The sequence below is a fragment of the Thamnophis sirtalis genome, unplaced genomic scaffold (assembly GCF_051295495.1).
Source record: "Thamnophis sirtalis isolate CommonGarterSnake01/CBP01778 unplaced genomic scaffold, rThaSir2_p1.2 scaffold_2, whole genome shotgun sequence".
NCBI lineage: Eukaryota > Metazoa > Chordata > Lepidosauria > Squamata > Natricidae > Thamnophis > Thamnophis sirtalis.
Window position 1 is genome coordinate 53176446 of NW_028261382.1, and position 16933 is coordinate 53193378.

At 46.4% G+C, this 16933-nt stretch overlaps 1 protein-coding gene across 2 annotated transcripts in view; it reads right to left on the reverse strand.

Annotated features, from left to right (window-relative positions):
* The window catches only part of INPP5J (inositol polyphosphate-5-phosphatase J), a 57215-nt gene that overhangs the window by 20962 nt on the left and 19320 nt on the right, over nucleotides 1-16933 (reverse strand). For both annotated transcript variants that reach the window (XM_087705558.1, XM_087705559.1), the window contains 2 exons: nucleotides 11671-11781; nucleotides 6618-6726 (listed from right to left, as the gene is read on the reverse strand). In XM_087705558.1, the coding sequence (XP_087561684.1) occupies nucleotides 6618-6726; nucleotides 11671-11781 (220 nt within the window). The remainder of the gene's footprint in view (nucleotides 1-6617; nucleotides 6727-11670; nucleotides 11782-16933) is intronic.

Genomic DNA, 16933 nt, shown 5'->3' on the forward strand with positions numbered 1-16933 from the left:
CTGGTCCTTTTCTTCGCTAGACTAGCCATGCCCAGTTCCTGCAACCGTTCATCGTATGTTTGAGCCTCCAGGCTTTTGATCATCTTAGATGGATTCAGATTAACAGAGTTGGAAGGGACATTGGAGGTCATCTAGTCCAACCCCCCGCCCATGCAGGAGGCCCTACACCATTTCTGACAGATGGCAGTCCAGTCTCTTCTTGAAAACCTCCAGTGATGGAAGCTCCCACAACTTCCAAAGGCAACTTCTGTTCCATGGGTTGATTGCTCTCACTGTCAGAAAATTCCTCCTTATTTCCAGGTTGAATCTCTCCTTGGTCAATTTTCATCCATTCTTCCTTGTCTGGACTTCGGGTGCTTTGGAGAATAGCTTGAACCCCCTAATTCCTCTCTGTGGCAGCCCCTCAAATATTGGAAGATGCTCTCCTGTCTCCCCTGGTCCTTCTCTTCACTAGACCAGCCATGCCCAGTTCCTGCAACCGTTCATCGTATGTTTGAGCCTCCAGGCTTTTGATCATCGTAGATAAGATTCAGATTAACAGAGTTGGAAGGGACCTTGTAGGTCATCTAGTCCAACCTCCCACCCAAGCAGGAGACCCTACCCCATTTCTGACAGATGGCAGTCCAGTCTCTTCTTGAAAGCCTCCAGGGATGAAGCTCCCACAACTTCTGTTCCATGGGTTGATTGTTCTCCCCGTCAAGAAATTCCTCCTTATTTCCAGGTTGAATCTCTCCTTGGTCACTTTCCATCCATTCTTCCTTGTCTGGCCTTCAAAGATGCTTTGGAGAATAGCTTGAGCCCCCTTCCTCTCTGTGGCAGCCCCTCAAATATTGGAAGATGCTCTCCTGTCTCCCCCGGTCCTTCTCTTCGCTAGACTAGCCATGCCCAGTTCCTGCAACCGTTCATCGCACATTTCAGCCTCCAGGCTTTTGATCATCTTAGATAGATTCAGATTAACAGAGTTGGAAGGGACCTTGGAGTTCATCTAGTCCAACCCCCCCCCCACCCAAGCAGGAGACCCTACCCCATTTCTGACAGATGGCAGTCCAGTTTCTTCTTGAAAGCCTCCAGGGATGAAGCTCCCACAACTTCTGTTCCATGGGTTGATTGTTCTCCCCGTCAAGAAATTCCTCCTTATTTCCAGGTTGAATCTCTCCTTGGTCACTTTCCATCCATTCTTCCTTGTCTGGCCTTCAAAGATGCTTTGGAGAATAGCTTGAGCCCCCTTCCTCCTCTCTGGGGCAGCCCCTCAAATATTGGAAGATGCTCTCCTGTCTCCCCTGGTCCTTCTCTTCCCTAGACTAGCCATGCCCAGTTCCTGCAACCGTTCATCGTATGTTTGAGCCTCCAGGCCTTTGATCATCTTAGATAGATTCAGATTAACAGAGTTGGAAGGGACCTTGGAGTTCATCTAGTCCAACCCCCGCCCCCCGCCCAAGCAGGAGACCCTACACCATTTCTGACAGATGGCAGTCCAGTCTCTTCTTGAAAGCCTCCAGGGATGAAGCTCCCACAACTTCTGTTCCATGGGTTGATTGTTCTCCCCGTCAAGAAATTCCTCCTTATTTCCAGGTTGAATCTCTCGTTGGTCACTTTCCATCCATTCTTCCTTGTCTGGCCTTCGGGGGCTTTGGAGAATAGCTTGAACCCCCCTCCTCTCTGGGGCAGCCCTTCAAATATTGGAAGGATGCTATCCTGTCTCCCCCGGTCCTTCTCTTCCCTAGACTAGCCATGCCCAGTTCCTGCAACCGTTCATCGTATGTTTGAGCCTCCAGGCTTTTGATCATCTTAGATGGATTCAGATTAACAGAGTTGGAAGGGACATTGGAGGTCATCTAGTCAACCCCCCCGCCCAAGCAGGAGGCCCTACACCATTTCTGACAGATGGCAGTCCAGTCTCTTCTTGAAAGCCTCCAGGGATGAAGCTCCCACAACTTCTGAAGGCAACTTCTGTTCCATGGGTTGATTGCTCTCACTGTCAGAAAATTCCTCCTTATTTCCAGGTTGAATCTCTCCTTGGTCACTTTCCATCCATTCTTCCTTGTCTGGCCTTCAGAGATGCTTTGGAAAATAGGTTGACCAACCTCATCTTTGTGGCAGCCCCTCAGATATTGGAAGATGCTCTCCTGTCTCCCCTGGTCCTTCTCTTCACTAGACCAGCCATGCCTAGTTCCTGCAACCGTTCTTCGTATGTTTTAGCCCCCTCATCATCCTGGTTGCTCTTCTCTGCCCTCTTTCTAGAGTCTCAACATCTTTTTTTATAGTGTGGTAACCAAAACTGGATGCAGTACTCTAGGTGTGGCCTTACTAAGGCTTTATAGAGTGTTCTTAGTACCTCCCTTGATCTTGATTGTTAATGCAATTTAGGATTGCATTGGCCTTTTTGGCTGCCACTGTACACGCCTGGCTCATATTCAGCTGGTTGTCCACTAAGACTCCAAGATTCCTCTCCCAGTGACCACTATTAAGCCAGGTTTCACCCAGTCTATATATATCCTTTTGTTTTTTCTTGCCTAAGTGTACGACTTTACTTTTTTCTACATTCCTTATATTCTCTATGTGTTATCCTGACCACAATTCCTTTTCCCTTTTCTTCGCAGGAAAGTGCACACACACCAGTGGTGGCTTTCAAAAATTGTTGGAACCTACTCTGTGGGTGTGGCCTCCTTTTTGGGAGTGGCTTGCCACCCATGTGACCGGATGGGAGTGGCTTGCCGCCCATGTGCCCGGATATGAAATTATGAATTAGTACTTAGGTCGGTCCAAGTAGCTATTCAGAAGTTAGTGGTTAGAAGCAATCGTAAAGCAAGAGATGGAATTAAAACCAGAAATATTTTGTTGGCTATTTGAAAGGGAGTATAATATATATATTTAATTTTAACACATGTTAGCAGCCGCTGGAATTGTGTTTGCACAACAGTGGAAAAACAGAGATGTGTAAATGAATAAATATTACAATGTGCAGGAATAAATAAATTGACAATTAAAATCAAGAAGGCTTTGAATACTTTTTCACGTGGGATTGGTTTTAGCAATTGCCAACGAACGGAAACAGAAATTAGAAATCCAAAAGTATGAAAGAAAAGATCAATTATGTAAGGAAAGGTCCCTAAAATGTATAAGGAAATATTACTAGATCATTATTAATGCGTAGATAACTGCGGGACATTAAACACCCACCAGTGGTGGTTTCAAAAAATTTTTGGAACTTCTTCTGTAGGTGTGGCCTGCTTTCCGGGTCCACTGGTGGAACCTCTTCTAACCGGTTCAGTAGATTTGACGAACCGGTTCTACCGAATAGGTGCGAACTGGTAGGAACCACCTCTGACACACACACACACAGACACAGACACACACACACACCCTTGAGAGAAAATGCAGCTGCCATGGGTTTGCATCCACACAATATTCTGTCCCTCCCACCCACCCCCTGAAAAAGCCCCAAGCATTCATTGGCACAACATGAAGCTGGGAAAACTTTTATCTCGGTCAGTAACACAGGCGTGTGCGTTGGTATGTAATGGTGCATTGTACAAATGCTACACACACACACACAGAGGGAGGGAGGGAGGGAGGGAGAGAGAGAGTCAACTCCAATGTTGTGACTCTTTTACAAAGGGAGGGAGGGAAACTGGGACTCGGTCCCAAACACCCAGGGCATATCGATGCACACACGAGAACCTCGGCTCTACCAATGGAAAACCGAGAGGCACAGTTCATTTTTAGCCACTCGGCGTATGTGGCCTGAATCTTATTTGATCAATTAATGTGGGTTTTGGTGTGTGCAGCAGGCCCAGGGAAGGGGCTGATCCAGCAAACCCAATTACGTCTATTTACTGGGCTGCCCCGTGTTCAGTTTACCCCAGAGATGTAGGAGGCATCGTTTTCGGATGGTGAGAATTCACGTCGGCTTCTGATATATTCTCGCACCCTTTTGCAGAAGTAAATAATTAAGAAGGCAAAGGTTCCCCTCGCACGTATGTGCTAGTCGTTCCCAACTCTAGGGGGCATCTCTGTTTCTCTTTTTTTTAAATATACTTTTTTTATTTTCCATTTTCATAACATATAATACATGTATACTATTACATAGCCAATATCCTATTGTATTAAGTAGTAATTACATCAGTTCCTCTTGTCATCAACGCCCAGAAAGATAAAAACCCATTATTCTGCTCTCCATACACCTCTTTCTTCTGCCTCTCTCCTACCTCCTTTCTTCCCTCCATCATCCTTTTCTACTCTACTTCCCCTTCCTTTCTCCTTCTCCTCTCTCTTCATTCTACTCCTCCTTATCCTCCTCATCTTCCCCCCTTACCCTCTCTCCTATCCCTCTCTTCCTATCTTTCTTCTCTCCTCTGCTTCCCACTCTTCCTCTCATTCACTTGGTGTATTTCCGCTTCTGAGCAAACTCCAATCTATGTTGATGGTATTTATGCTTCCATATCAATATACTTAACATATTTGCTCTTCTGCTCTCCATACACCTCTTTCTTCTGCCTCTCTCCTACCTCCTTTCTTCCCTCCATCATCCTTTTCTACTCTACTTCCCCTTCCTTTCTCCTTCTCCTCTCTCTTCATTCCACTCCTCCTTATCCTCCTCATCTTCCCCCCTTACCCTCTCTCCTATCCCTCTCTTCCTATCTTTCTTCTCTTCTCTGCTTCCCACTCTTCCTCTCATTGGTGTATTTCAGCTTCTGAGCAAACTCCATTCTACGTTGATGGAATTTATGCTTCCATATCAATATACTTAACATATCTTAGTTTTAAAGAAAAAAATAAGAGAAAGCCGAAGAGCCGGCGCTGTCCGAAGACGTCTCCGTGGTCATGTGGCCGGCGTGACTCAACGCCGAAGGCGCACGGAACGCGGTTCCCTTCCCACCAAAGGTGGTTCCTGTTTTTCTACTTGCATTTTTTACGTCTTAGCCCTCGAGCCACCCTATAAGTAAATATAATTCTATGCGTGTAATTATACACGTACACTATCATTCTGAAACTTCTAAAGTTTTCACACCCACCCTGGAATATTGTCTTGCACGCCTAGTTGGGAAGCCCTGCTTTAAAATGTGTGGACATCAACGCCCGGAACTCCCCAGCCAGCACGGTTGAAATCCACACGTGGCAACGCTCGCTTAGAAGAGCATGTGGGTCGTGCTTTGGCCACGTGAGTTGAAGCCATTGATGCTGCTGAGCTTCATGCATTTCAGCTTATCTGGCAGGCGTTCGGCCTCATGTGGCCGGGTTGTGACGTGCGGGAGGACGGTTGCAGGGAAAATTAAATGCCTTAAGCCTTCTAAGCCTTTGATGAAAAGAAGGACTAGGGGAGACAGGAGAGCAGTCTTCCGATATCTCAGGGGCTGCCCCAAAGAAGAGGGAGTCAAGCTATTCTCCAAAGCTCCTTCAGGCAGGACAAGAAGCGATGGGTGGAAACTAATCAAGGAGAGAAGCAACTTAGAACGGAGGAGAAATTTCCTGACAGGGAGAACAATGAATCAGTGGAACAGAAGTTGTGAATGCCCCAACACTGGAAGTCTTTAAGAAGAGTTGGATGGTCATTTGTCTGAAACGGGATAGGGTTTCCTGCCTAGGCAGGGGGTTGGACTAGAAGACCTCCAAGGTCCCTTCCAACTCTTGTTATTCCTATTCTGTTCTATTCTAATTATAATAACTATTCTATTCTATTCTTTCCTTATTCTTATTTTTATTCTATTCTATTCTTTCCTTACTCATTCTATTCTATTCTATTCTATTCCAATTCCAATTCCTATTCCTATTCTTATTCCTATTCTATTCTCCTTCTTTCTTTCCTTATTCTATTCCATTCCTGATTCTCTATTCTATTCTATTCTCCTTCCTTCTTTCCTTATTCTATTCCATTCCTGATTCTCTATTCTATTCTATTCTCCTTCCTTCTTTCCTTATTCTATTCCTATTCCTATTCTATTCCATTCCTGATTCTCTATTCTATTCTATTCTATTCTATTCTCCCTTCTTTCCATATTCCATTCCTATTCCTATTCCTATTCTATGCCATTCCTGATTCTCTATTCTATTCTATTCTATTCTATTCTATTCTATTCTATTCTATTCTCCTTCCTTCTTACTCTACTCTACCCTACCCTACTCTCCCTTTGCTCTTAAAACCGCTCGAAGCAGATACAGGGATCTAACCTGGGCATGGGAAGGGTGGAGGGAGAAGAAATCACTCCCTGAAATTCTCCCCCAAATGCCAAAAATAACCCCAATTTTGGCCCTCAGCCGCCCAAAGGGCTCTAAGGCTACCTTAATAGTTGCCTGGCCTTGTTTTGTCAGCCGTTCTGCAAATTCCCTTTGGATTTCCCACTAAGCTTAAAAACGGGGTCCCTAACCCTTTTGGCCCATTCTCAGGGCCTTCAGCCGTTCAAAACCGGGCCACGGAAGCAGAGGGCAAGGCCAGGTGTGTGCACCTTCCCACTCGGGCGAGCAGCCAAGACATGCACGCACGGCCCATTGGCACGAGCGGTGGACGCGTGTGCCCGCCGCTCGCGTAAATGCAGCTGTGCCTGCTTCCCCCTCCCACACCGACGGTCCGCGAAGCCGGAAAGATTGTGGTGGTGGTGGTGGGGACGACTCTGGCTTACCAGGACGAAGTTAAAAGGGCTGAGGACCTCCATGAAAAGTTCACTCCACTGGTCGGTGAAGAGGGCATCTTTCAGGCGTTTGTTGATCATGGAGTTCACCTCCTGCAGCCTGCAAAAATGTGCAAAAGCATCAGCTTTCCCTCTGGGCCAGGGCTGGATTTCCCTATAGGCTAACTAGGCTTCAGCCTAGGGCCTCAAGATCAAGAGGGGCCTACGTTCAAATTGTTAGCAAAATTAAAATTACACTATTCTAAAAACAGTGAACACTAAAACACTGAACCGAAAACCAGGAGAAATTCTACGCAGATGACTAATAAACAAACATAAAAATGGATTGGTTAAGATCGTTCCAGCGCCGCGGCAGTTGGGGAGCCCGCCCACGTTCCCGGCACCGGCGGTCGGGCGAGAGGCGCGGCCGCTCCCAGTAGCCGCCCCGTCGACGCGGAGCCCACCAGCGGCCAGGCAGGTGAGCGCGAGGGGGCCGAGCCGGGCAGCTGAGCGCAGCAGGGGAGGCGGCTGGCCTCGCTGCCTTTGCCGCAGAGCAGAGCCGCCCTCCGTCGGGAGGCCAGCTATATATATTGACATATATTGATATATATCACAGTAATGATGTATTTTATTGTCTCTCATGTAATTTACAAACTTAAAAATGGGAGCTGAAAGGGCCGCATAAGTGGAATAGCCTAGGGCCTCTTTTCATCTGAATCCAGCACTGCTCTGGGCCCTGCCTCCCACCCAGCGGTTGCTCCCCAGGGTCTCTTCTCCCAAGGCCCCACTCAGCTACTCCCCCGAGGATGCTGCCTGAACATGCTTGCAACCCTACAAGGAAGGGGAAATGTTCTCCCCACGTCTTCCCTCTGAGCAGCGCCATTAACTCTTGGCTGTTTTGAGTTGACCCAAAAGGAAACAGCAGGCGAGTTTGAAAGTGTTTGAAAGTCCCCCAAAGGTGCTTTTTTCTCTCTCTCTCAAGAGGCCACTGGACTCTCTGGTTTTTCTCTGAAGAGGTTTCGCTTCTAATTCCAAGGAGCTTCTTCAGTTCTTCATGAAGAAGCAACGGGACTTTCTGGTTTTTTCTTTTGAAAATGTTTCGCTTCTCCTCCAAGGAGCTTCTTCAGTTCTTCATGAAGAAGCAATGGGACTTTCTGTTTTTTTCTTTTGAAGAGGTTTTGCTTCTCAGCCAAGGAGCTTCTTCAGTTCTTCATGAAGAAGCAACGGGACTTCTAGTTTTTCTTTGAAGAGGTTTCGCTTCTCATCCAAGAAGCTTCTTCAGCTCTTAAAGAAGTAATTGGACTTTCTGCTTTTCCTTTTGAAGAGGTTTTGCTTCTCATCCAAGAAGCTTCTTCAGCTCTTCATGAAGAATCAACTGGACTTCTAGTTTTCCTTTGAAGAGGTTTCGCTTCTCCTCCAAGGAGCTTCTTCAGCTCTTCATGAAGAATCAACTGGACTTCTAGTTTTTCTCTGAAGAGGTTTCGCTTCTCCTCCAAGGAGCTTCTTCAGCTCTTCATGAAGAATCAACTGGACTTCTAGTTTTTCTTTGAAGAGGTTTTGCTTCTCCTCCAAGAAGCTTCTTCAGCTCTTCATGAAGAAGCAATGGGACTTTCTTGTTTTTTCTTTGAAGAAGTTTCGCTTCTCATCCAAGGAGCTTCTTCAGCTCTTCATGAAGAAGCAACGGGACTTTCTTATTTTTTCTTTTGAAAATGTTTCTCTTCTCCTCCAAGAACCTTCTTCAGCTCTTCATGAAGAATCAACTGGACTTCTGGTTTTTCTTTGAAGAGGTTTCTCTTCTCCTCCAAGAAGCTTCTTCAGCTCTTCATGAAGAAGCAACGGGACTTTCTAGTTTTTCTTTGAAAGGTTTTGCTTCTCATCCAAGAAGCGTCTTCAGCTCTAAACCTGATGGTGGGGAATTGAAGGATTTATACTCTTTGCAGACAGCTGGTCATTTGCATCCTTTGAGAGGGTCGCTGAGGCCATCTGGACACAGGTGGCCACACCACACAGATAAACCTCTAAGTGGTCCCAACAGCCCTCTCAAAGGATGCAAATAACCAGTTGCCTGCAAGGAGAATAAATTCTTCCATCCTCCACCATCCGGTCAGAGCTGAAGAAGCTTCTTGGAGGAGGCTTCTTTTTTTCCTTCCTTTTTTTTTTTTAAAAAAATTTCTTTGGTTTTAATATATTTCGACTGTGTTTGATAAAAAGCTATACTGTGTACGGGCTCTGGGAAGTCGGGGGGAGGGAGGTGGGGTTTTGGGGGGGAGGGGGGAGGGAGGAAACATAGTATGTGCTGGATTTTAAACTGATTAATATGATTGCACTTGTATACTGTTGCGTTGCTAATTCTAGTGTAAAAATAGGAAGCTGAATATATTGATAGATAGTAGAAATACACCGAAGGGAGGAGTAGAGGGAAAGAAGAAAGAGGGGTAGAGAGGGTGGGAGAGAGGATCGGATTGAGGGGGAGAAGGAAGGGAGGGAGTGTATTGGGAGAGAGGAGTGATAGAGGGGGAAGGGAAGTAGGTTAGAGGGGAATGTTGGAGGGGAGAAAGGAAAGTTGGAGGGGGGTGAAAGAAAGGGTGTATGGAGGGTTGAAGTGGTTATATGGCCCCGGTTATGCACAGTATATATGTGACCGTATGAAATGAAAATGAAAATGAAATAAAACATATTTAAAACGAAAAGAAAAAAAAAACAGAAAATCCAGTTGCCTCTTGAAAAAAACACCCTTGGGGCAACCATGACTTGGATGACGGAGAAGCTCGCAAGACATTATGTTGGAAAGAATGGGACCCAGGGACCGGCTGAAACTATGGTTGAATCTGTCTATTTATTGTGAATTATTTAACCCCGCCACCCAACAGCCAGTGACGATAACGCAAATAATAATTTGCTAGCCAGGTGCAAATTCACAGAAGAAGCCAATCCAAATTTTATTGCCGGCAGGCAGAGAGGATTGTCTCGGACGGCCCCATCCTTCCCTCGCCCTCTCTTGGAAAGCGTGGTGCCTTTCCAGCTTCCAAAAACGGCCCCCAGAAGGATTGCATCCCCCCCCCTCCCCGCTCCGTCTTCTCCCTGCCACGGAAGATGCCAACCGGGCACAATCTGAGCAGCATGCTAGTCAGCATTGAGGGAAGGGATTCCTCCAAAGGGACGAGAACTGTGACCCGTTTCGCGGCTGAGTATTCAGTGAATCAAAACAATCCCTTTTTCCTTTTTTTTTTTGTGACGGAGTCCTCTTGGCAAGGTTGGGAAAAGAGAGATGCGGAATTGGCCGTTGCTGTCGGAGTAGCCGTCCCACTATAAAGCCCTGAATGGAATTCTTTGCCAGGCCTTCAGAATCCAACGGGAAGGCCTTGCCGGAAGTTTCCACCCGGATCGGCAGCACGGTGGTTGCCTGGGAACCGGTGAAAATGGGGCTTCTTCCTGACCTGAGAAACGCCAGGCTGTTCTGCTCTGGGACCTCCGCCGTTGCTCCTTCCCCTCGGAGGCTGAATAGCAATAGCAACGGAACTTAAGACTTATATACCGCTTCGCAGTGCTTTTCCAGCCCCTCTCTAAGCGGTTTACAGAGTCAGCCTCTTGCCCCCCAACAATCTGGGTCCTCATTTTACCCACCTTGGAAGGACGGAAGGCTGAGAAAGAAAGAAAGAAAGAAAGAAAGAAAGAAAGAAAGAAAGAAAGAAAGAAAGAACAAGGAAAGAAAGAAAGAAAGAACAAGGAAAGAAAGAAAGAACAAGGAAAGAAAAGAAGGAAAGAGAAAGGAAGGAAGGAAGGAATATCAATAACACTTAGACTTATATACCGCTTTGCAATGCTTTACAGCCCTCTCTAAGCAGTTTACAGAGTCAGCCTCTTAGCCCCAACAATCTGGGTCCTCATTTGACCCACCTCGGAAGGACGGAAGGCTGAGTCAGGAGAAAGAAAGAAAGAAAGAAAGAAAGAAAGAAAGAAAGAACAAGGAAGGAAAAGAAAGAGGAAGGAAGGAAGGAAGGAAGGAAGGAAGGAAGGAAGGAAGGAAGGAATATCAATAACACTTAGACTTATATTCCGCTTCACAATGCTTTACAGCCCTCTCTAAGCAGTTTACAGAGTCAGCCTCTTGCCCCCAACAATCTGGGTCCTCCTTTGACCCACCTCGGAAGGACGGAAGGCTGAGTCAACCTTGAGCCGGTCAGGATCGAACTCCTGGCAGTGGGCAGAAGTAGCCTGCAGTACCGCACTCTAACACCTGCGCCACCATAGCTCATAATTGGGCTCCCTAACTACCGAAAAGCTGGCTGTCCTCTTAGCTCACAGCCCAGCTACTCCTCCGCCACGGCTCAAAATCACAACGGCACTGAAAAAGAACGACTTATAACCGGGTTTTTTTCAGAGTTACAAGTATCCCCAGGTGACCCAAATCCCGACTCCTGGCATCTGGTTCTTACTTATGACCGCGGCTGTGTCCCGGGGTGGTGGTGGGTGGTCACATGATCCCTTTTTGCTAAGTGTCAGGCCTGCCGCCATCTTTTCTTTCGGCTTTTTGGCCTGCCACACTTTCTATGATTCTACTATGCCTTTTCTATGGTGGGAAAATGGGATTGTACGGAGTTCGACGATATGCAGCCATAACAACATTCTTTCTAGAAAGCCAAGGTCATCCTTTTGTCTTTCCAACTCTGCACCTGACCGGAACTGGATGGGTGGAAGCTGCCAGCATGGCAGTGGAAGATTGGACCATGGGATGGACTTGTGGGTGGTGGGGGGAAGGATCTTGAACTTTCAACTGGGTGGGGAAAACCAGGAAGCTTTCAGATTCGGGTTTTCCCAAATGTGCCAACGTGGCTCTCTTAAAAAACTGCAACTTTGAGCAATCCTTTGCCTCGGACTCTGATTTACTTTTGGATGCTATTTGGAACCCTGACACTAAGTCAAGGGGGAAGGCAGATTCACTTAACAACGGGGTGGCTAACTTAACAACGGTGGTGATTCAGTGGATAGCCTTGGGCAGCCAGTTTGAGGGTTTCCTGCTCATAAAAAGACCCACAAATGGGGGTGTGTCTTCCCTCCGCCTTACCCAATAGCGATCATGTCACTGTCGCAGGAGTCCCCGGGGCTGAGGTGAAGGAGGGAGGTGACGTCGCTTGGAGGCATGGAGGTACCGACGTTCCATGTGACCACCGTGATCCTGTGGGGAAATGAAAAAACAACAACAACAACAACCACGTTACCCCGACGTTTGTTAAACCTGGTGTGGGGTCTTTGACAACCTGCCACCACCAACTCCCGCTCTCCTGCTGGAGCAGGGGGTTGGACTGGATGACCTCCAAGGTCCCTTCCAACTCTCCTGTTATTCTGCTAATGCGCCACAGCCAACTCACTGCCAGTGACACTCACGGTGGGATGGAATTGTTAAAGAAAGGACGCTAAAGGCGGGACAGAATATACATGGAAATGACAAAAAGTTATTTTAAATGTTGAAACCGAATTCTTGAATGGTCCTACAGTTGACCTGGAGAGCTGCCAGGCCGAGATCTGCAGACCTTGGCAAGGAGTCTCGGAGAGTCACGAACCAATGAAGCGAACTAATTGTCTCCTGCAAACTCCACTCCCCTGTCGCTCCTCTTTTGTTTCCGCTGGGAGGGGCCATTCACCATCCGTCTGTGGCTTTCCTCCCAAGTCGACCCCTGTTCTTTAGCTCTTCCCTTCGTCTGGCAACTCTGCGCATGTGCACACTGGGAACAGGCTCCAGCTGTTCTTCTGCCTCACTGATATCCGACTCTGAAGGCAGCTGATAACTGTCGGACGGCCCTGGCCCCCTCTCTGCCTCCGACACAGAGCCCTCCTCAGAGCCTTCCCCAGACTCCAGGACTGGCCCAGGTTCCTCCCCAACCCTCCTCACTGTCTGAATCGGCTGCCAGCTTCACTGGTGGGCCACAACAGTTGCCTAACGCCCTTGGCTCAACCATGGATGGTTAATTGGTGGTCCAGGATGCAGGGAGGACCTCATCCTCCTCTCTCCCCCAATTCTGCATCCCAGTGGCAACTCAGGAAGGCACACGCCTGGCCTTCGCTGCCTCTAAACCCTCTCGGGATACCTCTCTCTCTCTCTCTCTCTCTCTCTCTCCTCTCTTCTCTCTCTCTCTTTCTCTCTCGCTCTCTCTTTCTCTCTCTTTCTCTCTCCCTCTCTTTCTCTCTCTTTCTCTCTCTTTCTCTCTCTTTCTCTCTCTCTCACTTTCCCTCTCTCTTTTTCTCTCTCTTTCTTTCTCTCTCTTTCTCTCTCTCTCTCTTTCTCTCTCTCTCTCTCTTTCTCTCTCTCTCTCTCTTGCTCTCTCTCTCTCTCTCTCTCTCATTGCTAAAGAAACGAACTTGACAGCAGTAAAAATATCTCCTGTGAAAATAGCTTGCGGGGTAAAAGCTATGCTCTCCTCGGCGGCATTAATGCGGTTTGCAAATACGAATGTCAGGCGCTCTATTTATAAATGGATGCGGGGTAGTTGGGGGCGTGAACACTAGGCAATGTTGCTCGGCTTCCAGCAACTACCGACATTTGCATCTTCAACAGCAAATCAAAGAGGACTCCAGGCAAGGAGGAGGAAGCAAGCTTGACTGCATCTCCCTCCTCCTCCTCCTCCTCCTCCTCCTCCTCCTCCTCCTCCTCCTCCTCCTCCTCCTCCTCCTCTCCTTAAGTGGGGGATGTGGGGTGGGATGGAGTTACGCAAAGGATCTCTAGGCCAGTTTTGGGATCAACCCCCAGAGGTGGCCAGCAGGTGAAGCGGAGGCGAGGAAGGATTTCCTGCTTGGGAAAGGGGGTCGGACTAGATGACCTCAAAGGTCCCTCCCAACTCCTATATTCTACCGAGCTCCGGTTCTCCGGAAGAAACGGCACATCTTGGCATCTAAGAAAAAGAACCCCTGGCCATCTTAAATTATCTCCTTCTTTTAACGACCTCATAATCCTTTGCGGGGTGGGCAACTAGCAATAGCAGTTAGACTTATATACCGCTTCATAGGGCTTTCAGCCCTCTCGAAGCGGTTTACAACAATCAGCAATAGCAATAGTTAGACTTATATACCGCTTCATAGGGCTTTCAGCCCTCTCTAAGCGGTTTACAGAGTCAGCATATCGCCCCCAACAACAATCTGGGTCCTCATTTTACCCACCTTGGAAGGATGGAAGGCTGAGTCAACCTTGAGCCGGTGAGATTTGAACAGCCGAACTGCTGAACTGCAGTCAGCTGAAGTAGCCTGCAGTGCTGCATTTAACCACTGTGCCACCTCGGCTCTTTTACAGAGTCAGCATATTGCCGCCCCCCAGTCTGGGTCCTCATTTTACCCACCTCGGAAGGATGGAAGGCTGAGTCAACCCTGAGCCGGTGAGATTTGAACCGCTGAACTGCAGATAACAGTCAGCTGAAGTGGCTGCAGTACAGCACTCTAACCACTGCGCTACCTTGGCTCTGAACCGAACAAAGAGGGGTGTTTACTGGCCGGATGCTCTTCCTGTCCCCAGTACGGAGTTTTGTTCCGCAGATATAATTCTCAGAGTGCACCAGAGAGAGAAATATCTGACTCCACCTAGAATCGAACTCACAGCCTCCTGATTGTGAGGGGAGAGCGCCACCTTTAGGCCACCGTACCACTCATGGGCCCTCTTAATCCGGGAAGAAAAAAACAGAATCCAAAATATAGGGTTTTTTTTCTTAGTGCTTGTTAAAACGACACTTGGGTAGACAGCCGAATTCTCCGGCAAGAGGTCACAAAAATCCAGAACGGTTTGGCTTGTGATGCTTCTGCTCTCTGCCAGGTGATGTCACCTGTGTACAGCAATTCCAACAAGAAACAGTCTGGGGAACATGGATTCTGGGTTCCAAATTGGAAAGCAGACAAAATCCCATCAGGAGGAGAGATAATAAAGAAGATATTAGATTGTGCAGAAATGAATAGGTTGGCATTGAGAATAAAGGACAGAGAGGAATCAGTGTACTACAGACCAAGTTGCCTGTGTACAGCCGAGGTGGCGCAGTGGTTAGGGTGCAGTACTGCAGGCCACTTTAGCTGACTGTGATCTGCAGTTCAGCGGTTCAAATCTCACCGGCTCAAGGTCGACTCAGCCTTCCATCCTTCCGAGGTGGGTGAAATGAGGACCTGGACTGTGGGGGCAAGTTGCTGACTCAATTTGCTAAAAAAAAAATGTAAACCGCTTAGAGAGGGCTGAAAGCCCTATGAAGTGGTATATAAGTCTAATTAATAAATAAATAATAATAAATAAATAAATAAATAAATAAATAAATAAATAAATAAATAAATAAATAAACTCTGAAAGAAACAGTCTGGGGAACATGGATTCTGGGGTCCCCAAGCTGGAGGGAGGAAATTGTTGCCCTTGAATGGTAACAGTGGTCTCACATCACCAAAGGAATTATTTTCTGTGAGTTTTGTCAAATTTTACGACTTTTCTTGCCGTGGTTGTTAAGCGAATCACTGATGCTGATAAGCGAGTCATCTGGTTGTTAAGCGAATCTGACTTCTCAGAAGGTCACCAAAGGGGACCGTGTGACACACACACACTCCACAGGACACCGCAACTGTCGTTAAGTATGAGTTGGTTGCCAAGCGTCCGAATTTTGATCGCGGGAAGCCGTCGTAAGTGCGAAGCACGGTTGTCAGTCACATTTTTCAGGGGAGTGGTGCGGTAGCCGTCACAATCAGGAGACGGTGAGTTCGATCCTAGGCAGAGGCAGATATTTCTCTCTCTGGGCACAATGAGAATTTATCTGCCGAACAAAACTCCGTACTGGTGACAGGGAAGGGCATCTGGCCATTCAAACACTCTTGTGAACAAGATTCCGCACTGGTGACAAGAGGAGCATCCGGCCAGTAAACACTTTCAGCTGCCTAGACTCCGCCCCGCAATCAATTACAGGGTTGTTAAAAGATGATGATGAGTCACACTTTTCAGTGCCGTTGACACGTCGAACGACCACTAAACCTGTTGTAAATTGAGAACTACCTCTATACAGTAAGCCCACAAGTGTATAAAATGTTGTTTCTACACAAATGATGTCAACACACTTGCAATAATGCAGAGGGAGGTGGTTTTTTTTGGGGGGGGGAGATGCTGATCCAGGACAGTGGATAGCTAAGCGGATATCTGTCACCCTTGAGAGAAACTCCTGGAAGGAGACATTGGCAGCTCCTTGGCATAAGATGGAGGTGAAAAACCCCAGGGCATTAGCATAATTAAACTGCACACAAGGAAAGGGAGCCAGTTGGCATTCAGAAGTAAAAGATTGACTGCAGACTTAAGGAGAGAAGCAAAGTAGGTTTGCAAAGGCATCAGGTGACGGAGGTGGCCGCCTGGCGCATCAGGTATCTCCTCGGCCGATATTTCTTAACTTTGGAAACTTTCATTTTCTGGCGTGAACTAGAAAGAGGGCCGAGAAAATATCTGTCTGTCTGTCTGTCTGTCTATCTATCTATCTATCTATCTATCTATCTATCTATCTATCTATCTATCTATCTATCTATCTATCTATCTATCTATCTATCTATCATCTATCTATCTATCTATCTATCTATCTATCATCTATCTATCTATCTATCTATCTATCATCTATCTATCTATCTATCTATCTATCTATCATCTATCTAACTATCATCTATCTATCTATCTATCTATCTATCTATCTATCATCTATCTATCTATCTATCTATCTATCTATCTATCTATCATCTATCTATCTATCTATCTATCATCTATCTATCATCTATCTATCTATCTATCTATCTATCATCTATCTATCTATCCATCATCTATCTATCTATCTATCTATCTATCTATCTATCTATCTATCTATCTATCTATCTTCTATCTATCTATCATCTATCTATCTATCATCTATCTATCTATCTATCTATCTATCTATCTATCTATCATCTATCTATCATCTATCTATCTATCCATCATCTATCTATCTATCTATCTATCTATCTATCTATCTATCTATCTATCTATCTATCTATCTATCTATCTTCTATCTATCTATCTATCTATCTATCTATCATCTATCTATCTATCTATCTATCTATCATCTCTCTCTCTCTCTATCTATCTATCATCTATCTATCATCTATCTATCATCTATCTATCATCTATCATCTATCATCTATCATCTATCATCTATCATCTATCATCTATCATCTATCATCTATCAATATCTTATCTATCTATCTATCTATCTATCTATCTATCTATCTATCTATCTATCTATCTATCTATCTATCTATCTATCTATCAACTTTTCCCCTCGGGATGCCACTGTAGAGCGTTGCATGCC